The following is a 25,980-nucleotide window of genomic DNA, read 5'->3' as shown; positions in this document are numbered from 1 at the left end:
GATAATGCAAGGTCTACAAAGGCATGAAACGGCTCACTTGCACTAACAAGCACTCAGCATTTTATACTTTATAAGTAGGTATTTCCCTTCTGGATGGGTAACATACAGTGAAACAGTAATTCGGCATTTGTTGTGAGAAAGATAAACCCTGCATACAATCCATATACTTAGGTGCCACTACACAGTGCTGTTGCTTAATCTCTGCTTTGACTATCTGCTTTGATAAAATAACTATTACATTTGATAAATTCTGGCAAATAGATCTACACATCTGAATTACTTCATTTCAAAGTATCATCCAATATTATCTCAAATACACTGTGGGTGCAGTAGACTGGTGTTTGTAATTAAGACAAATCAATTTGTTGCCATTGACTTCACCAAGAGCCTTCAAGCCTTTGTCTAAATGACTTGTATAGGGACAATACTGTTTGCAAGTTAAAAAAAAAAACCAAACTTGGTTTAATGGAATTACGGTATTCCCCTATTTATTATTAAAAGATTATTTTATAACATCTTGACAATGCTGTCCAGCACATATTTGCACCATTTGTACAGTTTAGCGAAAGAAAACAAGCAGAAATCTTGAACATCTGCGTTTTAGCTGTTCACAAAAAGGCTGAATAAAAATTTGTCTTTACCATACCTCCATCATAAACGTACGTATCCTGGTTTACCAACGTGAGTTCTTTATTCCTTTCTACAACACACTACCGCAGCACACCAAACTAAGAATTTACATTAGCAGACACCACACTTCAAACACTACATTAGTACAGTTATGGGGGTCGGCACCTACCCCCTTATCCTCATCCTCCACATCCTCATGCTGTTCATTTGCGCATGCTTCTGTTGAACTCACCAACCGTAAGGTCTTCAAAAAATCTCGCTCTCTTGGCTAATGAATATAACAGACAGGAGACAGGACAGCAAAAACACAAGACAGACCACAAATGAAAAGAAGAGCATGAAAAGAAGAACATAATGAAGAGAACAAATACCAAGCAAGGGAAGTAATGCTCACAAAGAAAGGAAATGACACCTGAGAAGCGTGTTAGACAATTTCAGGGACATTAAATCCTTGCTATTTGTAAGTTACTCCCTTTAATGCGAAGGGATATTAAGCATCCAATACTTGTTAAAAGAAAAATTGTAAAGAAAAGGGAAGAACAGAAAAAATAGCGCATTACCCTATTAAGAAAGGAAGTCTCACTGACCACAAGAAATGAAGAGAACAGGTTGCATTCCCCCATGGAATTCACAGTGGAATATTTTACCAACAGAAATGTAACTTGTGTCCTTGGTATCAAGTCACAGATTATGGAAAATATAAAAGAAACCTCCAGCAGTCAATACACAGTTAACAAACAGAGCAAATGTATATATAACAAACCAGAACCACTGCATTCTGATCTAAAATCTTACCAAGGTGTCTCCGGAAAGGACTTCTAAAAGTGAGATCAAGTTATGTCCATCTCTTAGGTCTTCATATAGGTCATTCACGTGCTTTCGAACCTGCACAAATAAATGCAAAAATTAAATAGAGGATCCCCATTTACACCTGAGAATTCACACTCAATGTATTAACGCATAATTTTTAATAAGCAAATAAAACTCAGATATACCTCAGCATGGCTTTTCAAATTTATTCACTTCCATGACAAATCTACAAACCCAAATTAATTGTAACAGGCAAAATACACATCTATGCTTCCACTCACACAGTTCCATTACATTTTATTTCACTTTACTGAAAAGGAAATCAGTATGAAGTTATAGGTAATGAATGCCTATTGTAATGACAAAAATCAGCATCTGACAACTCAAATGATACCAGATACCCACCTATTTGGACCTAAATAATGACCACTAACAGACACTGGTTAGACGCAATGAATGTACAAAAATACACACAACATATATGTTATCCTCTGCATGCATGTTCCCTGGAGTCCAGCCAAAAGTTAATGCACTTTCAAGTTTGCAATAACAATGCAACTGCACTTAATGCAGTTGTTACTAATCAAAGCATACCCTCTACCAATTAACAACATGTTTTGTCACCTCAGATTTCCCAGTATTCAGTGAGTTTTCCCAATGGCTCATGCATCCACCCTACAAGCCATACCGAAGAAATATGAGATTAGATTGATCTAGTGAAGCCAGGACACACACAGCCCTTCCCAGCGGCTGCGCCAGGCAGAGGTCGGTGCTGCCTACCCTACCACCAGCAGCCACCAACCCAGCCCATCCCCTCCTGCCGTCCCCCCACTAACGCACGGTCAGTCTTGGCCAGCAGAGCTCACTCGACTAAACCAGGCTGAGAAAGGCCAGCAGGCCCTCCGAGGTGAACCATGAGCAGGGGAGCAGATGTAATGCCAAGAGAGACAGCCAAAAGCCCTAACTTTTCGGACAGGCACAACAAAGCCGGCCTGTGGAGAGACATCTCCCAAGTTCCTGTTCCTTCACATTAGTTTATCTGAAATAAATAATATACCAGTTTCAGATAGCTGCTCTTTAAACATGAAACAAAGGACCTCATTTCTCGGAAGCAGAGATTTTTGACATTGCCAGCCCGGGTAGAGGTTGAGGGCTTTCCTGCTACAATCTCATACTGGTGGTTCCCTGGCATTCCCACTAAAGCACCAGATCAGAAACTTCCTAAGCTTACAGAGGATAAAACACAACATCAGAAATTTCTTTAAAGCAATCACCCCTGCCAGAGATGAACTGTAATTCTGATGCGCAACGTATGGGAGACTCCTCTGACTGCCAGCATTTCTGTGTGTATGACAAAGACAGCAGGAATTGACACGGATCTTCGACTTTACACAACGGTTCTATTTACTTGACCTTTGGGGGAATTTCTACATCCGTCCTGTTGAACACATAACTGTTTCCACACTGGTGATCACCTTCATAAATGCTTTTTAGTTCAGTTTTTCTTACTTTTAAACACAAAATCACCCTGCAATCTCTTTTCACAAAGACCATCATCTTAACTGAGAATAATATAAATGAGAATAATATTTATGCTCGTGCTGAAGACTAGCCAGAACAAGTCAGCTAGAAGACTGGTCCATAAGGAATTACAATTGACAGTATTTTCCAAAATGTTTATACAGACTCTGCGTATGCAATCAAGTTATATACCGGTCCTCTTCTACATAGCTTTACACACTCACACATGTACACAAAATAATATAGCTTTAATATTAGTTGCAATTTAAAAAAAAAATAATCCTGTAAGCAATTTATTTTAAAAAAAAGTTCCAAGAGAAAAATCCACTGGTAATACTGAAGTACTGTTAAGCTGAACAAAGAAACAGAACAGATGTTCTCCTGCTATGAAATTTCATTATGCTAAATGCTTAAAAGACGAGAAGCACGAAGGTCTTTTTCACCCAAAACAATTACAGCTTTATTTTTCTATTCAAAGCACTACACCAAAGCAAGTGCTCAACTCTTTCCAACAAAAGCAGGCAAGTTTACTTCACAAGAAAACCCTGTGAGAGGGTTCCCCACCTCTCTCTGCCCTGCCAGCCAGGACGTGCCACTCTCCACTCCCCTTGAAAAAGCAGAATCCCAAGCCAGAGCCGACAGATCCACAGTGCAGGCTGGTGGCCAGAGGCATGGAAGGACACCAGGTTAAGCACAGACGAAGGGGGTGTACATCTAAAAGAAACTGCACCAGCACAGCTGAAGAACTATCCGTGCAGCACCAAGTCAACACCCGCATTCTTTCCAAGGTAGAACTCTTGGGAGTTGCCCAACATGCAGGTATCTGAATTGTGGGATGAGAAAATACTGCTGTTTGTTATCCATCTGCTTTTATTTTCCATTATATGCAGAAGAATTTTGTTATTTGGCTGGTCTGTCTCTCGCAACACACATTTGTTGACCTTCTGTTTGTTTCTTATACTCTGATGTTTCCAAAGCATTACAAAGAGAACCATCTTCCCCAACTTATCTTTCTAGAAATCACGGATGCCTCAGAGATGAACTCATACTGTGTATGAAGAGTGGCACAGAGCTGTCAAAACAGAAGAACCAGCAGTACACCTTAGACGTCTGTCTCAGTTCTGCCTTTGGCTGACAATTATTGTGAGAACTAATTATTTAGGACACACTATGCTGGTATGCTGATACACGGCAAGATCTTAAGGAATTTCTTCCAATACTCTGAGCAGCAGATGTGCACCTAAAAAGATGCATTTGGGCAACTGAGGTACAGCAAGCATGTTCACTCAAAGCAGCAGATCACTTCTTTAAAACAGAGCATCTTGTGCTTCTCAATATTTCCTACATTGCCACTTAATGAAAAGCTGGCAAAATCATCTCTCTTTATCACTTGGTCAAGTCTTGTCTCTCAACATATAGAATGAATTCTTAGATCTTTAACTCACAAGAAATAAAAATTACTATTTCATTGCTGGTTTGCTGCCACATTCAGAACACGTAATACCACAAGTACTAGATGCAGATGGGTGTCCCTGGAAGTATCTCTGGGATCTGCTGAGCCCCATGGCATTTCAGAACAGTTCCTGTGGTTTTTCAATAAGAAAATCACAGAACTGTTAGCCCTACATTTTTCTAAGGTCCACATGCGAAGCAGGTCACATGCTGCCTCAGGCAACTTTCTGCAGTATACCCACGTGAGTGCAGCAGATTTGATAACTTGGACATGAGAAGTTCTTTAAGAAAGACGTGGGAGATACTGAGTGGCTGAGGGGCATCTAACAAAATTTAAACAAGAAAAGCAAAACGGCTTCATCAAAGGGAGATGGGGAGAATTGAAGGCACTGTTTCAAAAGTGATTCATCTTCTGATTTTCATCTTCTGGCATGTATACTATGACGTTTGTGGTAAGGAAAGCTCCCTCCCCTTTCATATAAGGATGAGATATTTTCATATCATACTTCTCCAGTAAGCTTAAGCTTTGCAGTCTAGTGCCTTGGGGAACCTGCACTACCACTAGTAAAAAACAGCTTTTAAAACTGCAGCAGTCGCAGAGCTGCAATCTTGCCCCCGGACTCCAGCATGTGAGATGCTTACAAATGAAGACCGTGAAGATGGCTGCTGCCTCCGAAAGCTTGCAATCTAATACCCCACATAACTTGCATAGTTTTATCATGCCGTTCAGCTGACACATCTGGTTGTCCTTACCATCAAGTCGCTATCGGTTTCAACCTCATGTATGGTTCTGCTTCACCAGTTAAAGTCCCTGGCCTGTCTTGCTTGGCTTCCTCCTCTGTCGGCTGGTGTTGCAGCAAATCTGTCACCACTGCCTTCCGTCTGCCTGGTTCTCATTTCCACCAACAGGGAACGAAGGCATGATTCAGCTGCCTGGGTGCGCACCTGGAAGGCTGTTTTCTCTCTATGTTCAGCGGGTATGCCACTTGGCCTCCACTTGCTCCTCCAGAAGGACTAAGGTTTGCCCAAGTCCTACTGACCAGTCCCCACAGATGTCTGTCCTGAATACCCTTACACATCTCCAGCAGCCCTAGATTCCCACACTTCGGGAACTGAACCTGCACATAGCTATCTCTATTTTTGTCATGGGTCATAGCAAAGAACAAGCCATCTCCTACCGCAAGCCTGTTTCTTGTATTTTTTTTTTCCTGACGTTATTACCTGTGTCATGCTCATACTGGAAAAAAATCTATAGTTTTATATAATAAAGCCACAGGCTGCTTATGGTTGTATGGCTAAAAGGGGAAGGACTGTCCCTTCTGCTTCTGCAAGCAAAAGCAGCTTGGTCTTAGAAAAGGATTGACAGAAGATGCACAGGTTCAAGTACAGTAAGAAGGTCACTCACTCTCTCTCTCACACTGCTATAGCTCTATTTTTCAGTAGGGACTGTTGCCCTAGGGTGAGGGGTGCTGGTTTTAAACAAGAAGAGGACAGTTTTAGACTAGATATAAAGACAAAATTTTTCACAGTGAAGGTGGTGAAACATTGGCACAGGCTGCCCAGAGAGGTGGTATATGCCCCATCCCTGGAAACATTGAAGGTCAGGCTGGACGAGGCTCTGAGCAACTTCACTTAGTTGAAGACATCCCTGCTTACTGCAGGGGAGCTACACCAAATGACTTCTAAGGTCTCGTCCAACCCAAACTATTCTGTGATTCTATGATGATTCTATGAAAACACAGAAGAATCACACCTGGTTTTCTATTCAGAAGTAAAAGTGGCAGGAAAACAGGGTTGTGGTCCTTTCCGTGTGTACAGTGGGTGCACACCCAGCATACGTGTAAAGAGACCTCAACAGACATTTGTGTCAAGGTACAGCACGCTCCAGACTAGCACCTAAAACACAAGGGACTACATTCTTGACTGAAGAGTGCAGGAAGGAGCAGAAACAAACATTAATGTGCTGCAGAATCCAGAGTCTAGACAAAAGAGGCAGGGGAGAGAACGTGATCAGATCAGGCAGGAATAACTACAAGTAACTCCCATATACCAGAGGCCACCAGGAACTCCCCAGGGGAGGCAAAGCAACTGCCATAGCCCTGGCAGGCTGTAGGGCTTGGAAACAAAGCAGTTTTGTGCTCAAACACTTACAAGATTATCCATTTTTACAGGGTAAGGAAAGCAGACCACTGTAATCAAGTATCTTAAAACAGCAGGAGTGTCCTTATCTACATTATAATTAAGCTGAACTGATCATTATGAGAACACACCAAATTAGACCCTTTTCTTACAGTTTGCAGAACAGGCAAAATTCAGATCAAATCTGAATCACGTTTAATCTGAAAAACCGAAGTTCAGCTAACAATCCTTTACAAAAGTCAGTGCCATCCCCAGGCGTTATCAAGAATTATAACATTACGGATCCAACAGGGGCTTTTCAGACCACATAGCCTGGGAAAGTCTTTTCAAGTACTGCTCTCCTCGTTTCTGGAAACGACGTTATTTAAATGCTGGGCACAGACATAAAGCTTTACTGCTTTTCCAACGGAAAATGGGATAAGGCTCAAAAGTTAGAACTGTAAAGGGTGTGTTTGGGAAAAAAAGAGTCAGGCCTTAATTACTACTGAGGTCACTGGTAAGTCCAAATGACAGCTGGCACAAGGCCACCGTGAGTTTCACCGTAAACTTCAAATTTATTCTTTAAGAATCTGATCCAATGCCCATGGAAAAAAAGGTCCCTTAAGACTTCTATTCACTTCAGCTACAGTAAAATGCTTTCCTCCAAGATAATACACACAGATAGTAAAGTGCTCATAATAACACCGGTTCACAGAAAATGCCATCAGCATTCAGACCACTGAAAAACTGCTGCGGCCACTGCATGAGGTCCTGACATCCCAATGAGTTTCCCTAATATTTCAGCTTCCTAAAAATGTACTGAAGCTTGCTCTTAAAGGACAAGTTGTATTAAAAGTGCTACCCATGAGGAAGTTTTCTGTAAGTTCTGAAAACCTGTATGTTTTAGTCCTTCGCCTTCGAAAAAAATAAGGTGTTATCATGGCAGTTCTAACTGCATGATAACAAATAAGCATATGGCATGAGTAAAGAATAAACTCCCCACAATACAGGAAGTTGTATTTATGTACAAAAATAAAGGTTTACTGTGCTAACACATGCAGCATGATTTAAGAGAAATGCTCTTAAAATTCTCAGCAATTTGTAACAAGATCCATGCAGCATCTAATTGTTAAAATATCAGATCTGTTAAAATATTCCCATGACTGATCTGCCAAGCAGGGCTGCTTCTTCAAACATCTTCAAGACTATTTATTTTGCTTTACAGAGTTCTTATAGATTCCCCCATGTAAAGCACACAAGTGTTGTGCGATGCGCTGCTGGGCCACTCCACCTTGGGTAATTTCCATCCCAACGGGCTGCTCAGCACAGCAAGGTGCTGAGCTGTGGTCCGTGGCCAACCTGATGTCATGTCAAGAGATCAGGGAGCCGAAGCAGTTATGTGCAGACTGACATCCTCCCGTTGAGTCTCTCATGTTCTTCAATCTCCTTACTTTAAACCAGGTTTTTTTTTTTCTGGGGCAAAAAAAAACAACCCCCCAAATACACACCCTGGTCAAAATCCTTGTTTTGTACTGAATCCTATAAGAAGCTTCACCCATTCTGTAAAATAAACAAGCACACGAGTTTTGGCAGAATTTAATCACTGGGTAACCCTGCGCCAGTGCCGTGCAGGCGCAGCTCTGCCAGGGGACAGGCGCAGAGGGCAGGCAGCCCGAGTGCTGGGCTGCATGCAGATGGTGCTGTTCACTCGCCTCCGCATGCTCCAGCCTGGACACCCAGGACACCGGTTTGCTTCTCCGGGCCCATCAGTGCGGGCCCACAGCCAGGGCTGATGGAGAGATGGCACGAGGGGAGAAACGTGTGCCCAGGCTCTTGTGCGTGCCTGTTCGCTCGCAAGCAACGTTTGGCAAATCCAGCTTTAGGTTCACTGCTCCAAAACTCACTTTCACTCTTCTCTTTTGCTCGCCAGTCTGATACTCCACTCTGCAGGAAACATTTCTTGGAGTTCACTGAAAAGAAATACTTCTTTATTTCACACTCAGGGGTGGTTTTCTAGCTATTTGACTTTGTTCCTGGATATTAATTCTCCAAAATCACAGACACAGCTAATGCTACTCCATTTCATAAAATTCCTTTATGATTTCAAGTACTCATACTAAGTCACATTTAAACAAGTCTCTTGTACAGAGTGAGCTCAACACCTCTGATCTGTCTTTATAACAGATGTTTTCTAACTGAAGATTCATCCTTCATTGCATTCTTGGCTTCATACTTTACTTTCTCATCTGGCCAATGCTCAACACTTCAGTAGCATGAGAACTTTGCGATTTTAACACCCATTTTATGTTCCACCCCTCTAAAGCCCTGTCCTTGTAACTAAAAGCCTAGATCAGTCAAATTTTCTAAATTTTTTTCTTTTACCTTAACCTTCACATTTCCTCCAGACAACTCGATCATCTGATTAATCCATTCCTTTTGCATACTCTATTTTGCATTTTCCCCCAGCCTTCAATTATTTCACGTCTCTGCATAACTTTTAATAATTATTAAGATACCTGTATGGCTTCAAGGTAAATATACTGTTGCTCAATTAAAAATAAAATAAAATAAAATCAGGCCATTGCTAAATCTTGCAGTTACATTTTGCTTCTTATCTTCATATACTCAGTTTCACGAAATGCATTCCAATGTTCTCCTAATCCCCAAATCAGCAAGTATGGAAGCAGGTGCATAATCCTACATATATAGCAGTAGGACATAAACATGCACATCCATGAGTCCTTTTGTGGATTTCAGTAGTTGCGCGATATCTGAAACAACATTATCGTAACAGAACAAATGTAACCAAATGTCCTAAATGTCAAAAATCCTTCTTTCTACCTCCTACAGACAAATAAATCTCGTCTCCACTCCAGCTCACACATCAAATATTTTTGAAGAATGGGCTGAAAGGTTCTCTCCAACCAAATACCTCAAAATACCCCCATGGGTCTCATTCTGCTTATTCCTCTTCATTATCACAGCACTACCCTCGCTTTTTATCACTTGCACAGCCTCGGTTGGCTGCTTATAAAACTTTGCATATTGAGATCAGAAAATCCATCTGAGCGGAGCCCATGTTGCGTTAATTCACAAGCTCAGCAGAAATAGGTATCTACTAACATAACATGGGCATTATTCCATTATTGCTACCATTTAAAGTCCTAAAATATTAAAGTTACAGAAATGTCCAGCCACCTTTACTTATCTGCTTCATCAAACCAACCTTCACTCTGCAGACAGTTCCCAGTGAGCACGAGGGACAGATGCCCACGGATGGCATATGTTATGCGAGGTCCCAAGTGACTCCATACACGCTCCCAGCCCATTAACACTTCTTGCACCAGTTGCGATTTTAAAGCACAGCGTGTCCATCTCTCTTCCCTCTTCTGCACTTCAGTAACCTTTTATAATTTTTCCTCACTGCATTACTCTTTGTTCAGGTGTTTTTTTGTATAAGACTGAAGATATCTATAAATCTTAGAAAAACAAAACCAAACAAAACAAAAAACAAACCAACCAACCAAAAAAAACCTAAAAAAAGCATTATAAAACCCTCTTGACACCTCTGTCACAGTTTTTAGCTGTTATGAGATACATCTTCAGCACGTATTACTGATACTTGAAGTGTGACTCACAACTTGCCTAAAGCCTCACTCGTGACATTTATTCTGTCCCCTTTTAAAAACATTTTATTTACAAAGGCATAAATACAGATTAATGAAAAATACAAAGCAAATATCACTAAGCTTCACTTTACACTGTAGCCCGCTGAAACAGGACATTCTCACTGGAACTGTAGGACTGATGCAGACTGAAACCAGTAATTTCATGAAAATACAAGCTTTGGTAAAAAACTTCATAGTGATCAGGCTCTAAGACTTAAAAGCTGAATATTATTTTGCCAGATAAGGCTGGGCCTTACAAGGCTGTCACAGAATAATACAACTGTAAGGCTAAAAAGGACTGATCCCCTCATCCAACCCAGTGCAATGGAGAAGACTGAGTTTGCCTAGAACACGCCAGAGATGCTTCTCTAATTTAGTTTTAAAAATTCCAGTGAAGGAAACGTAATATGTAATACATATATTTCAGTGTGTTACTATGTTTACTTGCTTTTTGGAGAGGGGGATTTTTCCTTGCTAATCTTCAGACTAAATAATCTTCTGTAAATCAAACTGAATTTTTTGTTGTCCCTCCCCTTACAGCCTGACTTCAGAAAACACTTGCTCACCAGCTTCTGCATAACCACCTTTTACAGACTAAGGACATGCTATCACGTCTCCCTTCAGTCTTCTCTGTTTCAAACTAAACAAACTCAAATTATCACAACCTTTCCTTGATCTTCCAAAAAAATGTACCTTCTTACTGCCTTATTACAGACAGCTACAAACCTCTGCTTGTCACAAAGATCAGGAGTTGCACAGCCAGGTGGAGTTTCACAGCCACGTGCCCACAAGCACGCTGGTCTGTCTACGAAAAGGCAGAATTACAGGCTTGTCCCCTAAGCACCATGCTGCCCCACAAGCAGGGCGCAGAGCTCATCTGTAGTTCTTGGAGCTCCCCGGGCTTAGGCCAATGCAGGCAACAGACCCTGTAACATTCAGGGCAGAGCAAGGGTGACACTTCTTGCTGACAACATGACAAAAGTCCTGAACCAGAGAAAAGCACAGCATTACAGAAACAGGGGCTTCACTACAAGGATGAAGTGACAGAGCTTGAATCCTCACTTGAGGATGCAACACAGCAAGGGCAGCAGGCACGTGAATGCCATCTCTGGATGGAAGGAAGATGGGTCCTTGCTCATGGGTGTAGCCTCCCAGAGCCAGATGATGATGATGCAGCATGGGATGGCAGCCAGGACTAGCTGCAGTTGCAGCTGTTACTGATGCCGATATCAAAGCAAACTGTATCTGGGATCCTTTTGTTCAAATTTTGTGACAGTAATCTGCTAATGAAACTAAATGTGGCGGCATGTCAGAAAACGTAGATACACCATGCACACCACTTCCCCTTTGTCCACCTGTTTTCAAAGCCTAGATGTCCCATGGTCTTCCCAAGGAAAGAAGTTACTCTGCAAGGTCTGCAACTCCCCTGCTGGGAGAGTAACTTCTGTAACTTCTGCTGGGGAGAGAGGTATTATGCTTACTGTAACTGCAGACTCCTAGGAATCCCCCGTCCTCTCTGAAATCTTACAGAATGATACAATGTTATAAATCACTTCAATTAATTCCTAACTATCGGGTGAATAAAGCTCTGCAAGCAGACAGCACATAACTCAGCTGAATATTCTTTGATCAACTCTCGCCTTATTTGAATTTCACCCTCATCGTCTTAAAACATGTTTTGCCAAGTCAGTATTTTGTAGACTGAAGAGGTCGGAGTAATTCAGACTTATCTACACCATTCAATACTATTTCTCATTTATTTTCCTTGGTAATGCATCCATACTTGCTTCTTCATCTTCTGACATAATTACAGAACCTTTCTCCTGTGGACACAGCCACACCGTAACTCCTTCTGGACCTTTTACTTGTCTGACTTTACCCCACCATGCTTGGCCAACTCCTTTATACAAATCTTTAGTTCTGCTGCCCTTATTTCCACTTCTTGTATGGCTCTGTTGTACTTCACACATCTTTTAAAAGCAGCAGTATATTCTATACTGTGCCTCTTATCTGTCCTGCCTGTCTGCAGCCCGCCTTTGTGCCTCCAATACAAACACCTTCAATGACTGCCAGGTCTCCTGCATTCCTCCCTCTCTTGGATTACTTCCCCAGGAGACCCTACCTATTGCTTTCCCCGGTTCTGCTGCTTAGAAGTTCATTGTCCTCTTTCTACTTCTCACTTCTCTCTTTACTTTCAAAGGTGAGCCTGGGATTTTGCAATCACTTGCTGTTAAGTTACCTTGCCTTTTTAAATTTTGAAGCAGTCCCTCCCAACCAGTCGAGACCCAGCTAACCAGCAGCTTTGCTAGCCACTTTCTCAACCTGACAGGTTGACGGCCTCTCTGGCTGGCACTTAGATGCATGTCCACACCAGAGGCAGCCACCTCAACTCCTGCAGCAGGCAGGGAACAGAACAGCAAGTATGGCCTCACTTGCTTTGCACACCTGCTTGGGGACGAGCTGAGCTGCACCACAGAAATGTCTCCCTCTCTTGCATGGGCTACTGAAGGCATTTTTGTGGGTGTCCAAATGCAGACCTCCACATCTGCTCCTCCTGTCAGTTATGAGGATACGTGATTTTTCCCCATTGCTACACAGTCCTGTCTTCCAAGGCTAGTTAGTGACCAAAAATCTACCGTTGACTTCCTTGTTCCAGTTCAACGTCTTGAATCAACAGCAACCACCGTCCCCTTCTGTTCTATCTTTGCCCAGACACACACCATGGTATTTCTGTTACACAGCCCACCCAGTTTTCTTCACCCTTTGTGCTTCCAACTTCCCCTCACCTTTCCAGACCTGTACTATGTGCTGCCAAATGTAGCTTATCAGGCATAAATTGTTTAAAAGTATGCAAATGTCCTGCTAATAACATCAAACTCGGACAATAAATCTGGCTTACACAGCTTAAAACTACAGGGATACAGTAACTCTGACCAAAGGCAATACACTCTGCATGTGCCTAAAGCAGATAAAATGCAAGGTTGGCAGGCAGAATGTTTTTCTGATTAAAGTCAAGATACTCTAGGTACAGGAGGATTTCAAACATTATGTACTATCTTTACACTTCCCCATTCAAAGCATCACAAATGCCTTTAACAGATAAAACATGCTTCTTTATAGGAAAAACACGTTTACTCTGATGCCTTCTTTTAGGTCCTCACGCAGTCACACATCTATGTTACCTCAGGGCAAGCCTAGCTTTCCAAATTATACAAAATATTGCTGTAGAAAGAAATATTTAGGTAATATTTATGACTGAATGTTTGAAGTTGCTCACTGTCTGGAGTCCATGTACTGGGACAAATACTACTCCCACTGGAGGCAATGGCACAGTTACACTGGTCCCATGGGAGTTCCATTAAGCCATAGTATTTCTAAACTGATATATAAATGATTATTAAGTACAGATACATCAAAAGTATACAGATAAAAAATAATTCCATGAATAATTAACAATTAATAAGCCAACACTTAATTGCAAATGGTATAATTTTATCTCTTGCAATCTCTAAGGAATAAATAATATTAAATAAAATCTATGCTGAGAGCTAATTGCAAACAATGAACCCACAAAAAGAGAATTAATTAATAAATTAATATATTAGTCCACCATAGGGGACATACTGATTCTAGTGGTTCTATTTCATGACACAGTAATCTCACAATAGACCTAATTCTCCTTACACTCATTTTTTCATATATGAGCATGTCTATAAAACAATTTCAAAAAATCAAATCACCACAATAAAAGGGATCACAAAAGCATACACTCAACTGGTTCAATAGCATTGCATGCCATAAAAATATTGACGGGCTCAAGCTATCATCTATTTCATGCATATTTAATTTACTCTTTTCAATTACTCTCTTTCCTGCTCCCAATTAGTCATGAAATCTGAATGCATTGAAGAAGATCAAATAAACTTGAAGTCTGTGGCACAGCTTTTATTGACTCAGATTTATTTATTTATTTGCTTGCAGAGAGACTTTTGTGATGCAGTTTATCATTAGCCTTTAAAGCTTTGCACAATTTCCTCCTCTTTTTCAGCTTTAACTTCTGGCATTCTGTCACTACTTTTTCTCACTGTCTCCTGGTTACCTTCCTCCCTCATCCAAACTTTGATTAAACACCAGAGTCCTGTGTTTCCTTGCTGATCTGTTTTGCAAACAGCTACAGATTATACTCAGCAGATGAAAGATGCTGTGCTGTTTAAGTAGAAGATTTTTAAAAAACTTGCATGCAAGTGTGCATAAACTATAATTGTGCGCATTTCCAGGGATAAAACAAAAACAAGTATTCCTTACACCATTAACTAATGATCTTCTTCAAGAATGATTTTTCTCTGTTTTTCCGAAGGACCATGTCTCAATGAAAAAAACCACTTTTAAGACTTTTTAGAATAGTCCTGAACACACAACAGCAAAAATTTTTAGGATAAAAGCTGAAATATTCTTCTGTTTACCAAACAGACAGTAGGTCTTACGGAACAACTGAAAAACAAAATAGAGAAGGAAATAGTGATACTTCAGCTGCACCCAATGCCTAATGCAAGCTGCGTGTCATGTTGGATGTGGGCTTTTACAGGATCTGCTCCCAACCCAGTTTGCAGCAGCTGTCAGAATTAACATAGACTCATTGAGATGCACTAGCACAGCAAGCAAACATAGTCTTACTTTCCTTAACACAGCAGGAAGGAGGGGGAAAAAAAACTAAAAAACCCACTGTTTTTTCCAACTATGTTTCAAAAATGAAAGGTGTTAAATTGAGACTTTTTTTAAACTGTCACTACCATTAGTGCCTCATCTCTTTAAATAAATATAAATGTAAAAGCTAAAAAGTGTTAATTTCTGCAAGAGGAAGAAATAGGGAATTTTAAATGACAGATTAATGGAATGGCTAAAATAAAAAAAGATACTGCAGAGTAGCGCTCTCTCTAAGACGATAACCACTAGTGTCAGTAAAGGGACAACCTTCAGCAAGGGAATGACTGTGCTGTATCAGGAGCTGTCCCTCTGCCATTACTGGCACACCTGAACATTTCACAAGGCAATCGACCGAAGTGGCCATTTGCAAACCATGTGCTCCCTGAAGGACGCACAAGAATCAATAACTTCAGGTTTCTGTTCTGAATTATTCATTCAGTCTTTGCACAACAAAAGCTGTTCTCTCTCTCTCTCTCTCTCTCTAATGCGCTATCACTGCAACGCAGTACATGATTTTGAGCATGGAGCTTTAAAACAAGTTTTTAAAGCATTTTGTCCTGCTACTTATAAAAGTTTTCCTGCTCGTAAGACCTTCAGAAGTGACTTTTGGAGCAGCTAATGACTCCACAGGGATGCTGCCCCTTGCTCCCGTCACTAACATGTTTCTACCAAGGTCTGGCCAGCCAAGGGTCCCAAGCCAATTCACGCTGTGGGTGGCACCACGGTGGTGGCAGGGCTCCCTGCCAGCGCAATGGGCAGGACAGCCCTCCCCCTCCAGGGAGCTGCTTAGGCACCCCAGGGTCCCATATTGCTGCTAGAAAGTCAGTAAAGAGACCCTTGACAATGTTTTCTTCCACGGAAAGGAAGAAAATGTTTTCCCTGTGAGGAAAGATACCTGGATGTTTATCATATCTTCCCACCAGAGCACAGATCTAACCAGTCTCTGGTTGCTTTGCCTTTAGTCTTATTTTCTGTACATCATAATTTCTGACGAAGAAATTTTTAAGTATTTCAAGAGATCCCATTTAATCTATCAAGACTAAGATCTGGCACTACAGAAATATTTTTAAATTGGTTTGAGAAAGAAACTGACAAAGAAGAATTTATCTGCTTTTACTACTTTTTCATTGTCAAAATTTTTATCTTCCAACTTTTCTCGCATCCTCCCCCTATATTTCACACTTCTCTCATTCTTTCCTTAGGTTTTGGAGGTTGGGATTCAAAGGAGTATCAGGAAGAATTTCTGGGATTTCATGGAAGTTGGATTTCTCTTTCGAGTGGTTTTGGACCATGTGAACGCCACAGTAGAACGAAACCCCTTCTTCCATAAATTTACCTGTTCTTGCTACATCAAGGGTTACTTACTGCTGTAGCAAGTACAAGAATTTAACAACCTATTTTGACAGCAGCAAAGTGAAACACTTGGTGGAAGTAGAAGCAGGTTTAGAGAAGTTAAGAGAAGAGATCTCTCATGCCAGCATGCGAGTTTCTCCCTGGAAGCTCATACCATAGCAGCAGGCAAGTCTGAAGTTCAGTATCTCACCTCTCCAGCTCATATGTCAACAAGAAGTAAAAGATAACGTTTAAACTGGAGCCTCACCACCAGACATTAAACAGTAGCCTTAGCCAGTGCAATGCTCTAATCAGTCCTCAGAAAACCTATTATCAATTCAAAAGAGAAACTTCAGCACTCAAAAAAAAGTGACGGTCCACTTGATCTCAAACTGTGGAATTCAAAGATAACTTAAAGAGACTAATTTTGCAAGCAACACACTATGTACCTGTCTCAAAAACTATGTCTCTCAAGATCATTTGCAGGAAATATTTCTACAATGACTACATTGCTAGTTTAGCAAAGTACACAAACACATGCTTAACTAGTCAACTGAACTGACAAGGGACTAATCTTACACACTGAGTTTTATATCCTATGCACTTACATGCTTTGAATCCAATGCAACTAAAAATGGGCAATGGAGGGCAGAAGGGTAAGAATTTCTCAGCCATCTTGTTGTTTGTGGTTACTCAGAAAATCCCATAAATACAGAATTTAATTAGAAGAATGACAGTAGGCTTCCATGCCTACATTCCCCCAACGAATAACAGTAACCCATAAAAGCATCGTGCTGCTGACCTAGAAAACACTCTTTTCAATGTACTGCTATAAAGGAATAAAAGTCTGGTACTTTCCCAAGGACTGCAAAAGAACAGGAGATTAATTAAAATAAGCAACTAAAAGAACTAAAGCAGAAGGGGAAAAGTAAAAAAAGACAAGAAGATAAGAGAAAACCAGACAAAACAGATAAAACCAAAAAAAAGCAAGGGACAGAGAAAAACGGGGAAAGAGAAAGTAAAGAATGTAAGTAGGATGGAAAAAAAAAAAAAAGAAAAGTGTAATCCATCCCTATGCCCATAGCAAGGTCCTGTCCACATGCATGGTCTGGTGTTTTCCATCATCTCTCATTAATATCCATTATCATCTTCATCTTTTCTGCTTCTTGTTAAACCCTACACAGGGACAGATAAAGCACATGGACCTCCTTTTTCAGTCAGTTGAGCAAAAGCACTTTTAGGATGCAATTAATCTCCCCCTAAGGTAGACAGCTTAGGGGTAGACATCCAGAAGAGCCTGTTCTCTCTGCTACCTGCAAGAAAAGTCTAGGTAACTAGCTCAAATAAAGCTACTGAGATGCCTGAAATAAGCGAATTCCCATCTTTTTCTGTCAGCAACAAGCTATTGGCAGTGAATGCACAAATATGAGTTGCATGTATTTGTATTAAATCCAAGGCAGCTGAAAGCTAGGATTCAAATTCAACTTAATGCATAGACCAGGACAGGTCTAGTGACTCTGCTAGAAATGCATTACTTATGGTGCTACTTCTTCTGCAATCCCTCCATACATACTATTTTCTAAATATGCCTTTGTGTCTTAAGAGAGAGCATTTGAAGGATTGATTTTGATCTCCATGCAAATCACCGTTCTAGAAACAATGCTGTAAGAACAGAAATTTTACAACTCTATCACTAACTACTTACACACCAAGTATTTCCAGAGGATAAAGTTGAGCTGCTACACAAATTCCATGGAATTTGTTAATGGAAGAGCTACAGTCAAACTATATTTGTGTAAGCTATTGATCCTTAACTTGAACTCTGAAGTGAGCAATCTGAGGTGAAAATCAAGGCCAGCAGTACACACACAGACATAGATATCTATATCTACCTCGACAATCACTCACACTGAGAACTATCTGAAGATGAAGGCCTAAGGCCATTGACCTTGGCTAGCAAGTCAAAAGGATTTAATGTGAACTCTTTACCCTGATTTATTTACAGGTTTAGAGCCTAAATCTTTTTTAAGCTACTCCTGAGAGGTTGACAGTATGGCAATGATGACTATGCATGTTTTAGAAGTGTGTAAAATAATGGCTTATAGAAATATAATTTTCAATACGCTGCTCTTCTGCAAAAACAGGCATCGTTTTTAACATGTATGAAAGGATTGCTCTCCAAAAAGCTTCAGATAGGCTTTTCCACATCTCATAGAAAATTAAAAATGTATCTTTAGAATGCATCTTTAATACATAAAAAGATTAGCAGCCTCAACAAACACAGTAACAATTACCCTCAATTAGAAGAAGAAATGCTCGATGGTTAATTTGGAGATTGCATTTTGTTGCCAGAGTACTGGCAATCTTCCTGTATGCTTTTTTTCTTCAAATCTAATTTGTCTGAAGTACTGGACAGTGGATACATTTCTTATGTTTTATAAATATGAGGTAAAACCCAGAGAGAAAAGGCTGCAGGTCTGCAGCCTCTTGTCTTCTCTCATTAGCAAGCAGAAGACTTCTGCAAGGATATGGGGCCACTCAGGTGTTTCAGGATTACGGAGAGCGGGTGTTAGAAGGGGTCCTCAGAGCAGTTGTTTCTACACGGCACGATTCCTTTGGGTCTAGCAAATCCACAAAGGAAAACCTACTGGTATGAGCAATTTTAAAAGCCATTCAGCAACTCCACACTAACCCAGCCCATGGAAAGGTTGTATGCTGCACTGAGGCTGATGTCGGGACCACTGCTGATGGAAAGGGCCAAAAGACCCCTCCCCTCTAGAAGACAGGTCTTTTGCTAAAGGCAAAAGCGGGACCAACTTCACATCTGGGCTGTGTTAGCTCCCTATGTCATGCCATTTCCAAGAGCTACATAGGTTTCAAATTTTTGAAAGATGTGAAATCAGAATTCTGTATTTCCTAAAGGTCTGAGGAGAGGGGGAGGGGAAAAAAAAGGAAAAAAGAAGAAAAAGGTTTATTTTAAACATCCCTGAAGAAATTCTGGTTTGCTTCACTGTCCAGTATGTCTCAGATACCCATAAAGGCAGCCACAAGCAGCAGAGAGATAATCTAGCTGGCCCCTAAAAAAAACCCCATATTTTTTCTAAAATTAATATAAGCAGATTTTTTTCAACAGTGTCTGAACACTATATTCATTAATTATCTCAGCTCTGACAGTTTGCAGATACATTTTTATTTAATATGACTTTTACATTAATTCAACAGGGCCGGGAGGTGGGGGAGGTATGTGTGTGTGTAATAGAATTCAAAGCAAGTTAAGTAATTATACAATCTGTTTCTCCAGAAAAGTGTCTCGGCTAGACAGTTGGTGCTGAAACAGCAGATTAAATTTAGAATTGAAGGGCCATGCAGTGAAGGTGAACTCACAGCTTTTAGTTCTCTGTTGACTAAAAGCTGTACAAGTTGTTAAAATGATGTGTTCTGTCCCTAAGGCAAAGTTCACCACTATTCAAAAGAAAGATATTGAAATGTGATTTTCATCCCTAGAAAGCCTCTATTTCTAATCGATGAGCAGCATACTGATACCATGGGATGATCCAGAGCTCTCCTTCTCAAGGTCATTTCCCTATCCTCAACACGTTTGGTTTGTTGGGGGTCTTTTTCTGGGTTTTTTTGGGTTGGTTTTTTTTCATTTGCCTTACGTGTGGTACTACAGCCATGACACACTAATGCCAGAAAAAGAGATAAGCTTTGTAGAAAGAAATCATGCCCATTAAACTTTGACTAATTTTAATTTCAAATTCAAGTATTGAAATAGATCACGTTGGGATATCAGACAGCAGCATTTCAACTCCCCTATGACTCTTCAAAGACATGCATAAATCTCACAATTTAAGATCTTTCTTATTATATGTAATACAGCTGAATCCTGAAATAAAACATTTAGTAAAAGACAATCACTGCTGTAGTAATCAGTCATCCAGACATCACAGAAATATCAACTGACCTTCATGAGATGCTGATTTATCCATTTTGTGAAGGTCTTCTTTTGTACTTTGTCCCGCTCATCTGGAGGTAAAAAGGAAAAAGAAAAGGGTTTAACAGCTCTACAAATGATGGAGATTTTTATATTTTTTATGGAGAGCTTTATAAAATTAGCATTCCAATAAAGTTTAAAAACAGAATAGCCTGTAAAAGCTCTGAACTGTCTAGTCAAAATAACGACACACAAATGTTTTTGCAGTACATCACAGCATATCATGAAAAAATTTCTTGAGCAGAAGCACCAGGCAAGTTCCTCCAGGGTGACAGCCCCACTGCTACAACAGCACCACTGCTAACAAAAACGTAACTTCCTAGAAGTCAACCATTCCCTAAAACGTACTAAAAAGATCAAGGCAAACTTTTAAAAGCTATAAAAACACTACTTATAGCCTCTAAAATCCAATTAATTATTGAAATATTTAGCAATAGAAAATGTATTACTATATAAAAGCTGGCTTTTTTAATCAAAATGCTTTTTGACTTGAATACCACTCTTGTCCCAACACACAAAACCGAGCTACGGCTTCAGTCAGAGGAAGGACATCTCTCTTAATCCTCTACAAATTAAACAGAGATGTCTGCTAACCCAGATATGGGACCCAGCCACTGCCAGCAGTTTGTTCCCCAGTGTGGCAGTTGCATCAATGATTGCCCACAAAAATGAGAAGAAACAAAAAAACAAAACAAAACAAACAAACAAAAAAAAAGCCATAGATTCAGGGTAAGACAGCATCCCACTTATGGATGGGAAGTATATACATGTATCCTACTGAACCATATTAGAGACTTAACTCTTGAGCTGCAGCAGCGGTTCTCTCCACAAACCTACTACATACAGTCACTAGCCAGTACAGCTGCTACAGAGCCCGTGCACAGTCCCAGAGCTCCCGGGAGCAGGAGCTGCCGTGCTTTAGGACCAGGACCATCTGTGCAAGCCTAAAATAGCAAGATCCCTTAAGATGCTGTACAACAAAACTGCAGCTGTTTCATTGACTCAAGCTATTTGTAGCGTGGCTGAGAATGAGCAATGAGCTCAGGTAGCAAAACAAGACGCCTTCTGCAGCTACTGCCATCACTAGAAGACTGAACCAGATCCTCTATTTTACATTGAAAAATACTGTTCTCATATTGGTCAAAGGTAACATAAGTAATTAAATAATAAAATAAAATTCACAGAAGGTTCCTATTCATGGACTTTCAAATCTCTGGTGTGATACTGAGGAGGTCTTTCAAAACGGCACGAGATCATACAAGAGTCCACCCTGGGCCAAACCGAGCACTGTAAGCTGTGCCTCACGGTAGTGGGGAATGAGTATTCATGAACAAATACAAAAACAAGACAAGCAAAAGCCTGTAAAGCCTTGGTACACTCCTCCCTTATGTGACTCACACTTTCTACATGCTTATACGTATCTTTGCATTTAAGAGTCATATATATTTTTTCTGAGTGTTTTTTTTTCTATTCTTTTTAAACACACCTATAACTCTTGCAGCCACAGTTCACTGTGGCAATGAGTTCTTCAGGTCGTATGTGTAGTATACATACACTACATTTGTACATATTTGTAGAGATTTGGCTCTGTCCAGAATAACTGCTGTTCCCTAAATGCCTTTTCTATGCCACATAAGATCTTCCAAGCTTCTGGCGTATGCTTTTTCTCCACTTTGCAGCTCCACACTCTTATTCGAGTTGAGGACCCAAAGAGGAGTAATAGACAAACTAAAGAGCAAAGCTGCACCGAAGAAAAAAAAATTCTGGGAGATTATGAAAACCTTTTGCTAGATACACATGTCCTTACAGCCTTCACCTAGCAAGACAGCATTTCTGACATCAGCTGTTTATCCTAATAAGGTAGAAGCTCTGGTTTGGTAGATGTACAGAACAGAAAATCTCAGAAATAAAAGAAATTCAGAAGTGTTTTGACCTGTAACTGTTCCATTACGGGTAGCTGTTTTAAAACGAACACAAGTTTTCCCAGCTGGAGAATTTAATATTCCAGCCCACAAGTGTACAATGTGTCTTTTTTCCCAAGGTAACCTCAGCTAGTTTTGACTACCTACCACAAAGTTTACAGTTTGAGAAACGTTACTATGACATCAGCAAAAGAAAAAAAAAGTTTTAAAAAAAGCCACTTCCATGTATCTTGTTAGAATATGCAGTCACTACTAATTTCAATTCAATTAAAATGTCAATATATGTAAGTGATGCTTACTATCCCTATTCCTTTTATGTATATATTACACAAACACAGAAAAACTCTGTACTTGACATACACAAATGTGTAACAAGGAGGAAAGCTTTCACACTTGTCACATCATGAAAAACACCAAGATTAAAGAAAAAGGGAAAAAATAAGCCAAAAAACCCATCCTTCCAAAACACCAAAACTGTGATTTTTAATTAAAAAATCAAATGCTTCCAGAAAAGCAAACGCACGCTAGGAGGAAAACAGTGCAACAGTATTCAGCGTGCTCGAGTTCAGAGCAGAACATCGCAAAATCAAACCCCCCAAATGAAGCAGAAAACAGGCAGCTGACTATGAAAACCACCAAACTAGAGAAGGAAACCCAGTGCAAGCCTCTTGGGAGAAGCTCCCCCCAGAGCTCTGCTCTCCCCCGAAGGCAGCCCTGCTGCCCTGCCAGTGCCAGGCTGCGTTACTGACCCATGCAGCACATTCCTTCCACCAGCTTTGCGCTCCAGTCCTTTTCATCTTCAGCACACTGCCTCATTCTTCCCTTCAACACTTCAGAGTTTCTTTTCTTTTCAGGAAAGGGAGAGCCGAGGAGTGACCAGGGCTTCTCCTAGCTGACAGAAAATAGCAACTCCCCTTTTTTAAAAAAACAGGAGCAAACAGCCCAGCTGCTGTCACAGCAAGCAAAACCGCAAGCCCTCTAGATTTAACTCACAATAAGTAGTAAATTAAGCATCTACATTGGTTTGTTTTGAACTTTCAGGTGCATTAATACACATTTGAGGACAAAAATTGAGCTTTTCAAACCAGGAAGTCTATTTTTTTTCCTCTATCAGCAGTGAGTAGCAAGGAAAGCATGTAACGATTACAATAGCAGCAGCGGTGCCGTTTAAGCCAAGGGAATTAAACAGGTGGGGCCGCAGCTGCAGAAAGAAAACATCATCTTCCTAGATCCATAGACCACCACAGTAAACCCTCAATGGTTAATTGATCAACTTGAGCTTCTCTGCTGCTTTTACCTGTTATTGCAGACATTACCAGACTGGAAGTCTTTTATGCTTTATGTGCCTGGAAAGTGCCACAACACAATCTACCTGGTCTTAATAGCCTGACACCACCTACTCTATGAACCTACACCACAGCAGCATCTAAAGAGGCTCCAGATTAGAAAGTTCGGACTTAAAAAACACTTGCCACAATTAAGGTATTTTATTGCATGTTCCTGTTGTTCCTCAATCCCTAGGAGAAATTCAGGGGCCAGATCCTTCTAACACCAATGCCCTCCCCCCCTTCTAAAAATCCCTATCGCTTGTACAGATCACAGTGTTTGAAAATTATAAGTTTCTCTGGAACACAGGTTAGGTTTACTACCATGATTACACCAAAGGATACACGGTGTTGATGTCTCTTCTCTCCTAGGAAGAACCACAGAACCACTTAGGTTTGAAAAGACCTTTAAGATCATCCTAACACTGCCAAAAGTCCACCACTAAACCATGTCCCCAGGTGCCACGTCTATATGTCTTCTAAATACCTCCAGGGATGGCAACTCAACCACTTCCCTGGACAGCCTGTTCCAATGCTTGACCATGCCTTCAGTGAAGAAATTCTTCCCAATATCCAATCTAAACCTCCCCTGGCACAGCTTGAGGCCATTTCCTCTTGTCCTATTGCTTGTCATCTGGGAGAAGAGACCGAGCCCCACTTTGCTGCGATCACCCTTCAGGTAGTTGTAGAGAGCAATAAAGTCCCCCCTGAGCCTCCTTTCCTCCAGAATAAAAAGCCCCACTTCCCACAGCTGCTCCTCATAAGCCTTGTGCTCCAGACCCTTCACCAGCTCCATTGCCCTTCTCTGGACACGCTCCAGCACCTCAACATCTTTCCTGCAGTGAGGGGCCCAAAGCTGAACATGAGATTCAAGGTGCGGCCTCACCAGTGCCGAGTACGGGGGGACGATCGCTGCCCCAGCCCTGCTGGCCACACTGTTACTGATACAAGCCAGGGTGCTCTTGGCCCTCTTGGCCACCTGGGCCGCTGCTGGCTCCTGTTCATCCGGCTGTTAACCAGCACCCCAGATCCCTTTTCCACCTGGCATCTTCCCAGCCGCTCCTCCCCAAGCCTGTAGCGTTGCGTAGGGTTGCGTGACCCAATGCAGAAGCGGCCGAGTGGTCCTCTCTGCCTGAAGACAACCTGAAATCATCTCTGAGCAACCACACCAGGTACCACTGACTTGATGGAACGAAAGACAAGAAGAGCATAGGAGTACAAAACCCCAATTTTCTAGATGAGCTGCAAATTTCTGAGCATCTTTATTCATTCTAATGGTGAAAACATCAAACTTTGGAGTTCTTCCAGCTAGTGACAGATTTGACAAAAAAAACCAAAACCCTCATTTTCTTAGGCAGCTTTTTGCATTGTTAAGTTACATTTGCTTCTGTGCTGATACTTGTTTGCCTACAAAAATGGCCAGATAGGCAACAGGTTTTTCTACCTTTGCCCAGTTATTTACAAAAGCTCTGATAGGTATTATTCCTTACTCATGTATAAATGCACTATTTTTTCTGTGCATATTGTTGCTATTTACAATACTTACTTACATTAAACTCAAAAAGCTGCGTTAAAAGAACATTATTACAGTTGAAAAGTGAAGCACTCAAAAGTACAGTTAAAACAGGAATGAAAACTAGCTATGGAATCTTAATACAACCTTCTTGGGAATATATATTATGATATTTAATTAAATTATCGGGGGGTGGGGTATGACACTACTGTATAGAAGGGATGCTACTCATTTAAGGAACAGTTATTCAATACTGTATTTCATTTTATTGAATGCAGAGCACCAAACGTATTCATCCATTATTTTTCAAGCTCTGAAGACAAAATTCATTTCACGATAGGTTTTTCCTCTGGTATTCCTAATACTTCTTCTGCAAACTAGACCCTGGTATCTTAAACATCACACTCGGAAAGTAGAGCGTAATTAACGTATGATCTCTTGGGAAAGCATTTGTTCTGTGACAGTCACCCGGATTCCCAAAGCTATATAAAGAAACTGGGGACAATTCCAATCCTGCAGTCAGTGCTGAAACACCTTATCGAGGAGGCCTTGCTCTCTGCTCCTGCAAACCTGACCTTAACTTCTTGCAGGCCTTCCGCGTCTGTACCAATTATTCATTCTCGCTCGTTAATTAAGAACCAGGGGATATCTAACAAAACTATCACAACCTGAAACAGTCTCCAGGCAGGTAAAATCTCAGTTCAAACAAGTCTGGTTTGGAAAGTTAAAACTACAGGATTTTCCATAGGGATGGCTTGAATAACCTTACAGACATGTATCATCTTTCATATCATTAGTGGGTGTTCTTAACCATAGCTGGGTTTAAACTACCCCTACCCATAGTCCTTGTATATCAACTCTGAGTATCTGAAACAATGACTCAATGAAAGCTACTTCTCTTATGAAGAACTGGGATTATCCTCAATTCTGTGTAGTATCCCAAATTAGATAAAGTTAGAAATTAATAAAATGATACTCTATTATACAGTAA

The 25,980-nt window shown here is 40.7% G+C and overlaps 1 protein-coding gene across 16 annotated transcripts in view; it reads right to left on the bottom strand.

Annotated features, from left to right (window-relative positions):
* DST (dystonin) overlaps window positions 1-25,980 on the bottom strand; it is a gene marked incomplete at its 5' end in the record, with an annotated part of 302,226 nt that overhangs the window by 187,559 nt on the left and 88,687 nt on the right. For 10 of the 16 annotated variants that reach the window (XM_080389889.1, XM_080389885.1, XM_080389890.1 and 7 more), the window contains 2 exons: window positions 1,426-1,515; window positions 20,200-20,261. In XM_080389889.1, coding sequence (XP_080246015.1) covers window positions 1,426-1,515; window positions 20,200-20,261 — 152 coding nt within the window. Of the gene's footprint in view, window positions 1-799; window positions 899-1,425; window positions 1,516-20,199; window positions 20,262-25,980 lie in introns of all 16 variants that reach the window. The other 6 variants (XM_080389883.1, XM_080389876.1, XM_080389888.1 and 3 more) reach the window with 1 other exon arrangement.

This window comes from Falco punctatus (genome assembly GCF_963210335.1).
Source record: "Falco punctatus genome assembly, chromosome: 5".
In the NCBI taxonomy this organism is placed as follows: Eukaryota; Metazoa; Chordata; class Aves; order Falconiformes; family Falconidae; genus Falco; species Falco punctatus.
This window is presented reverse-complemented; position numbering and strand designations above follow the sequence as displayed.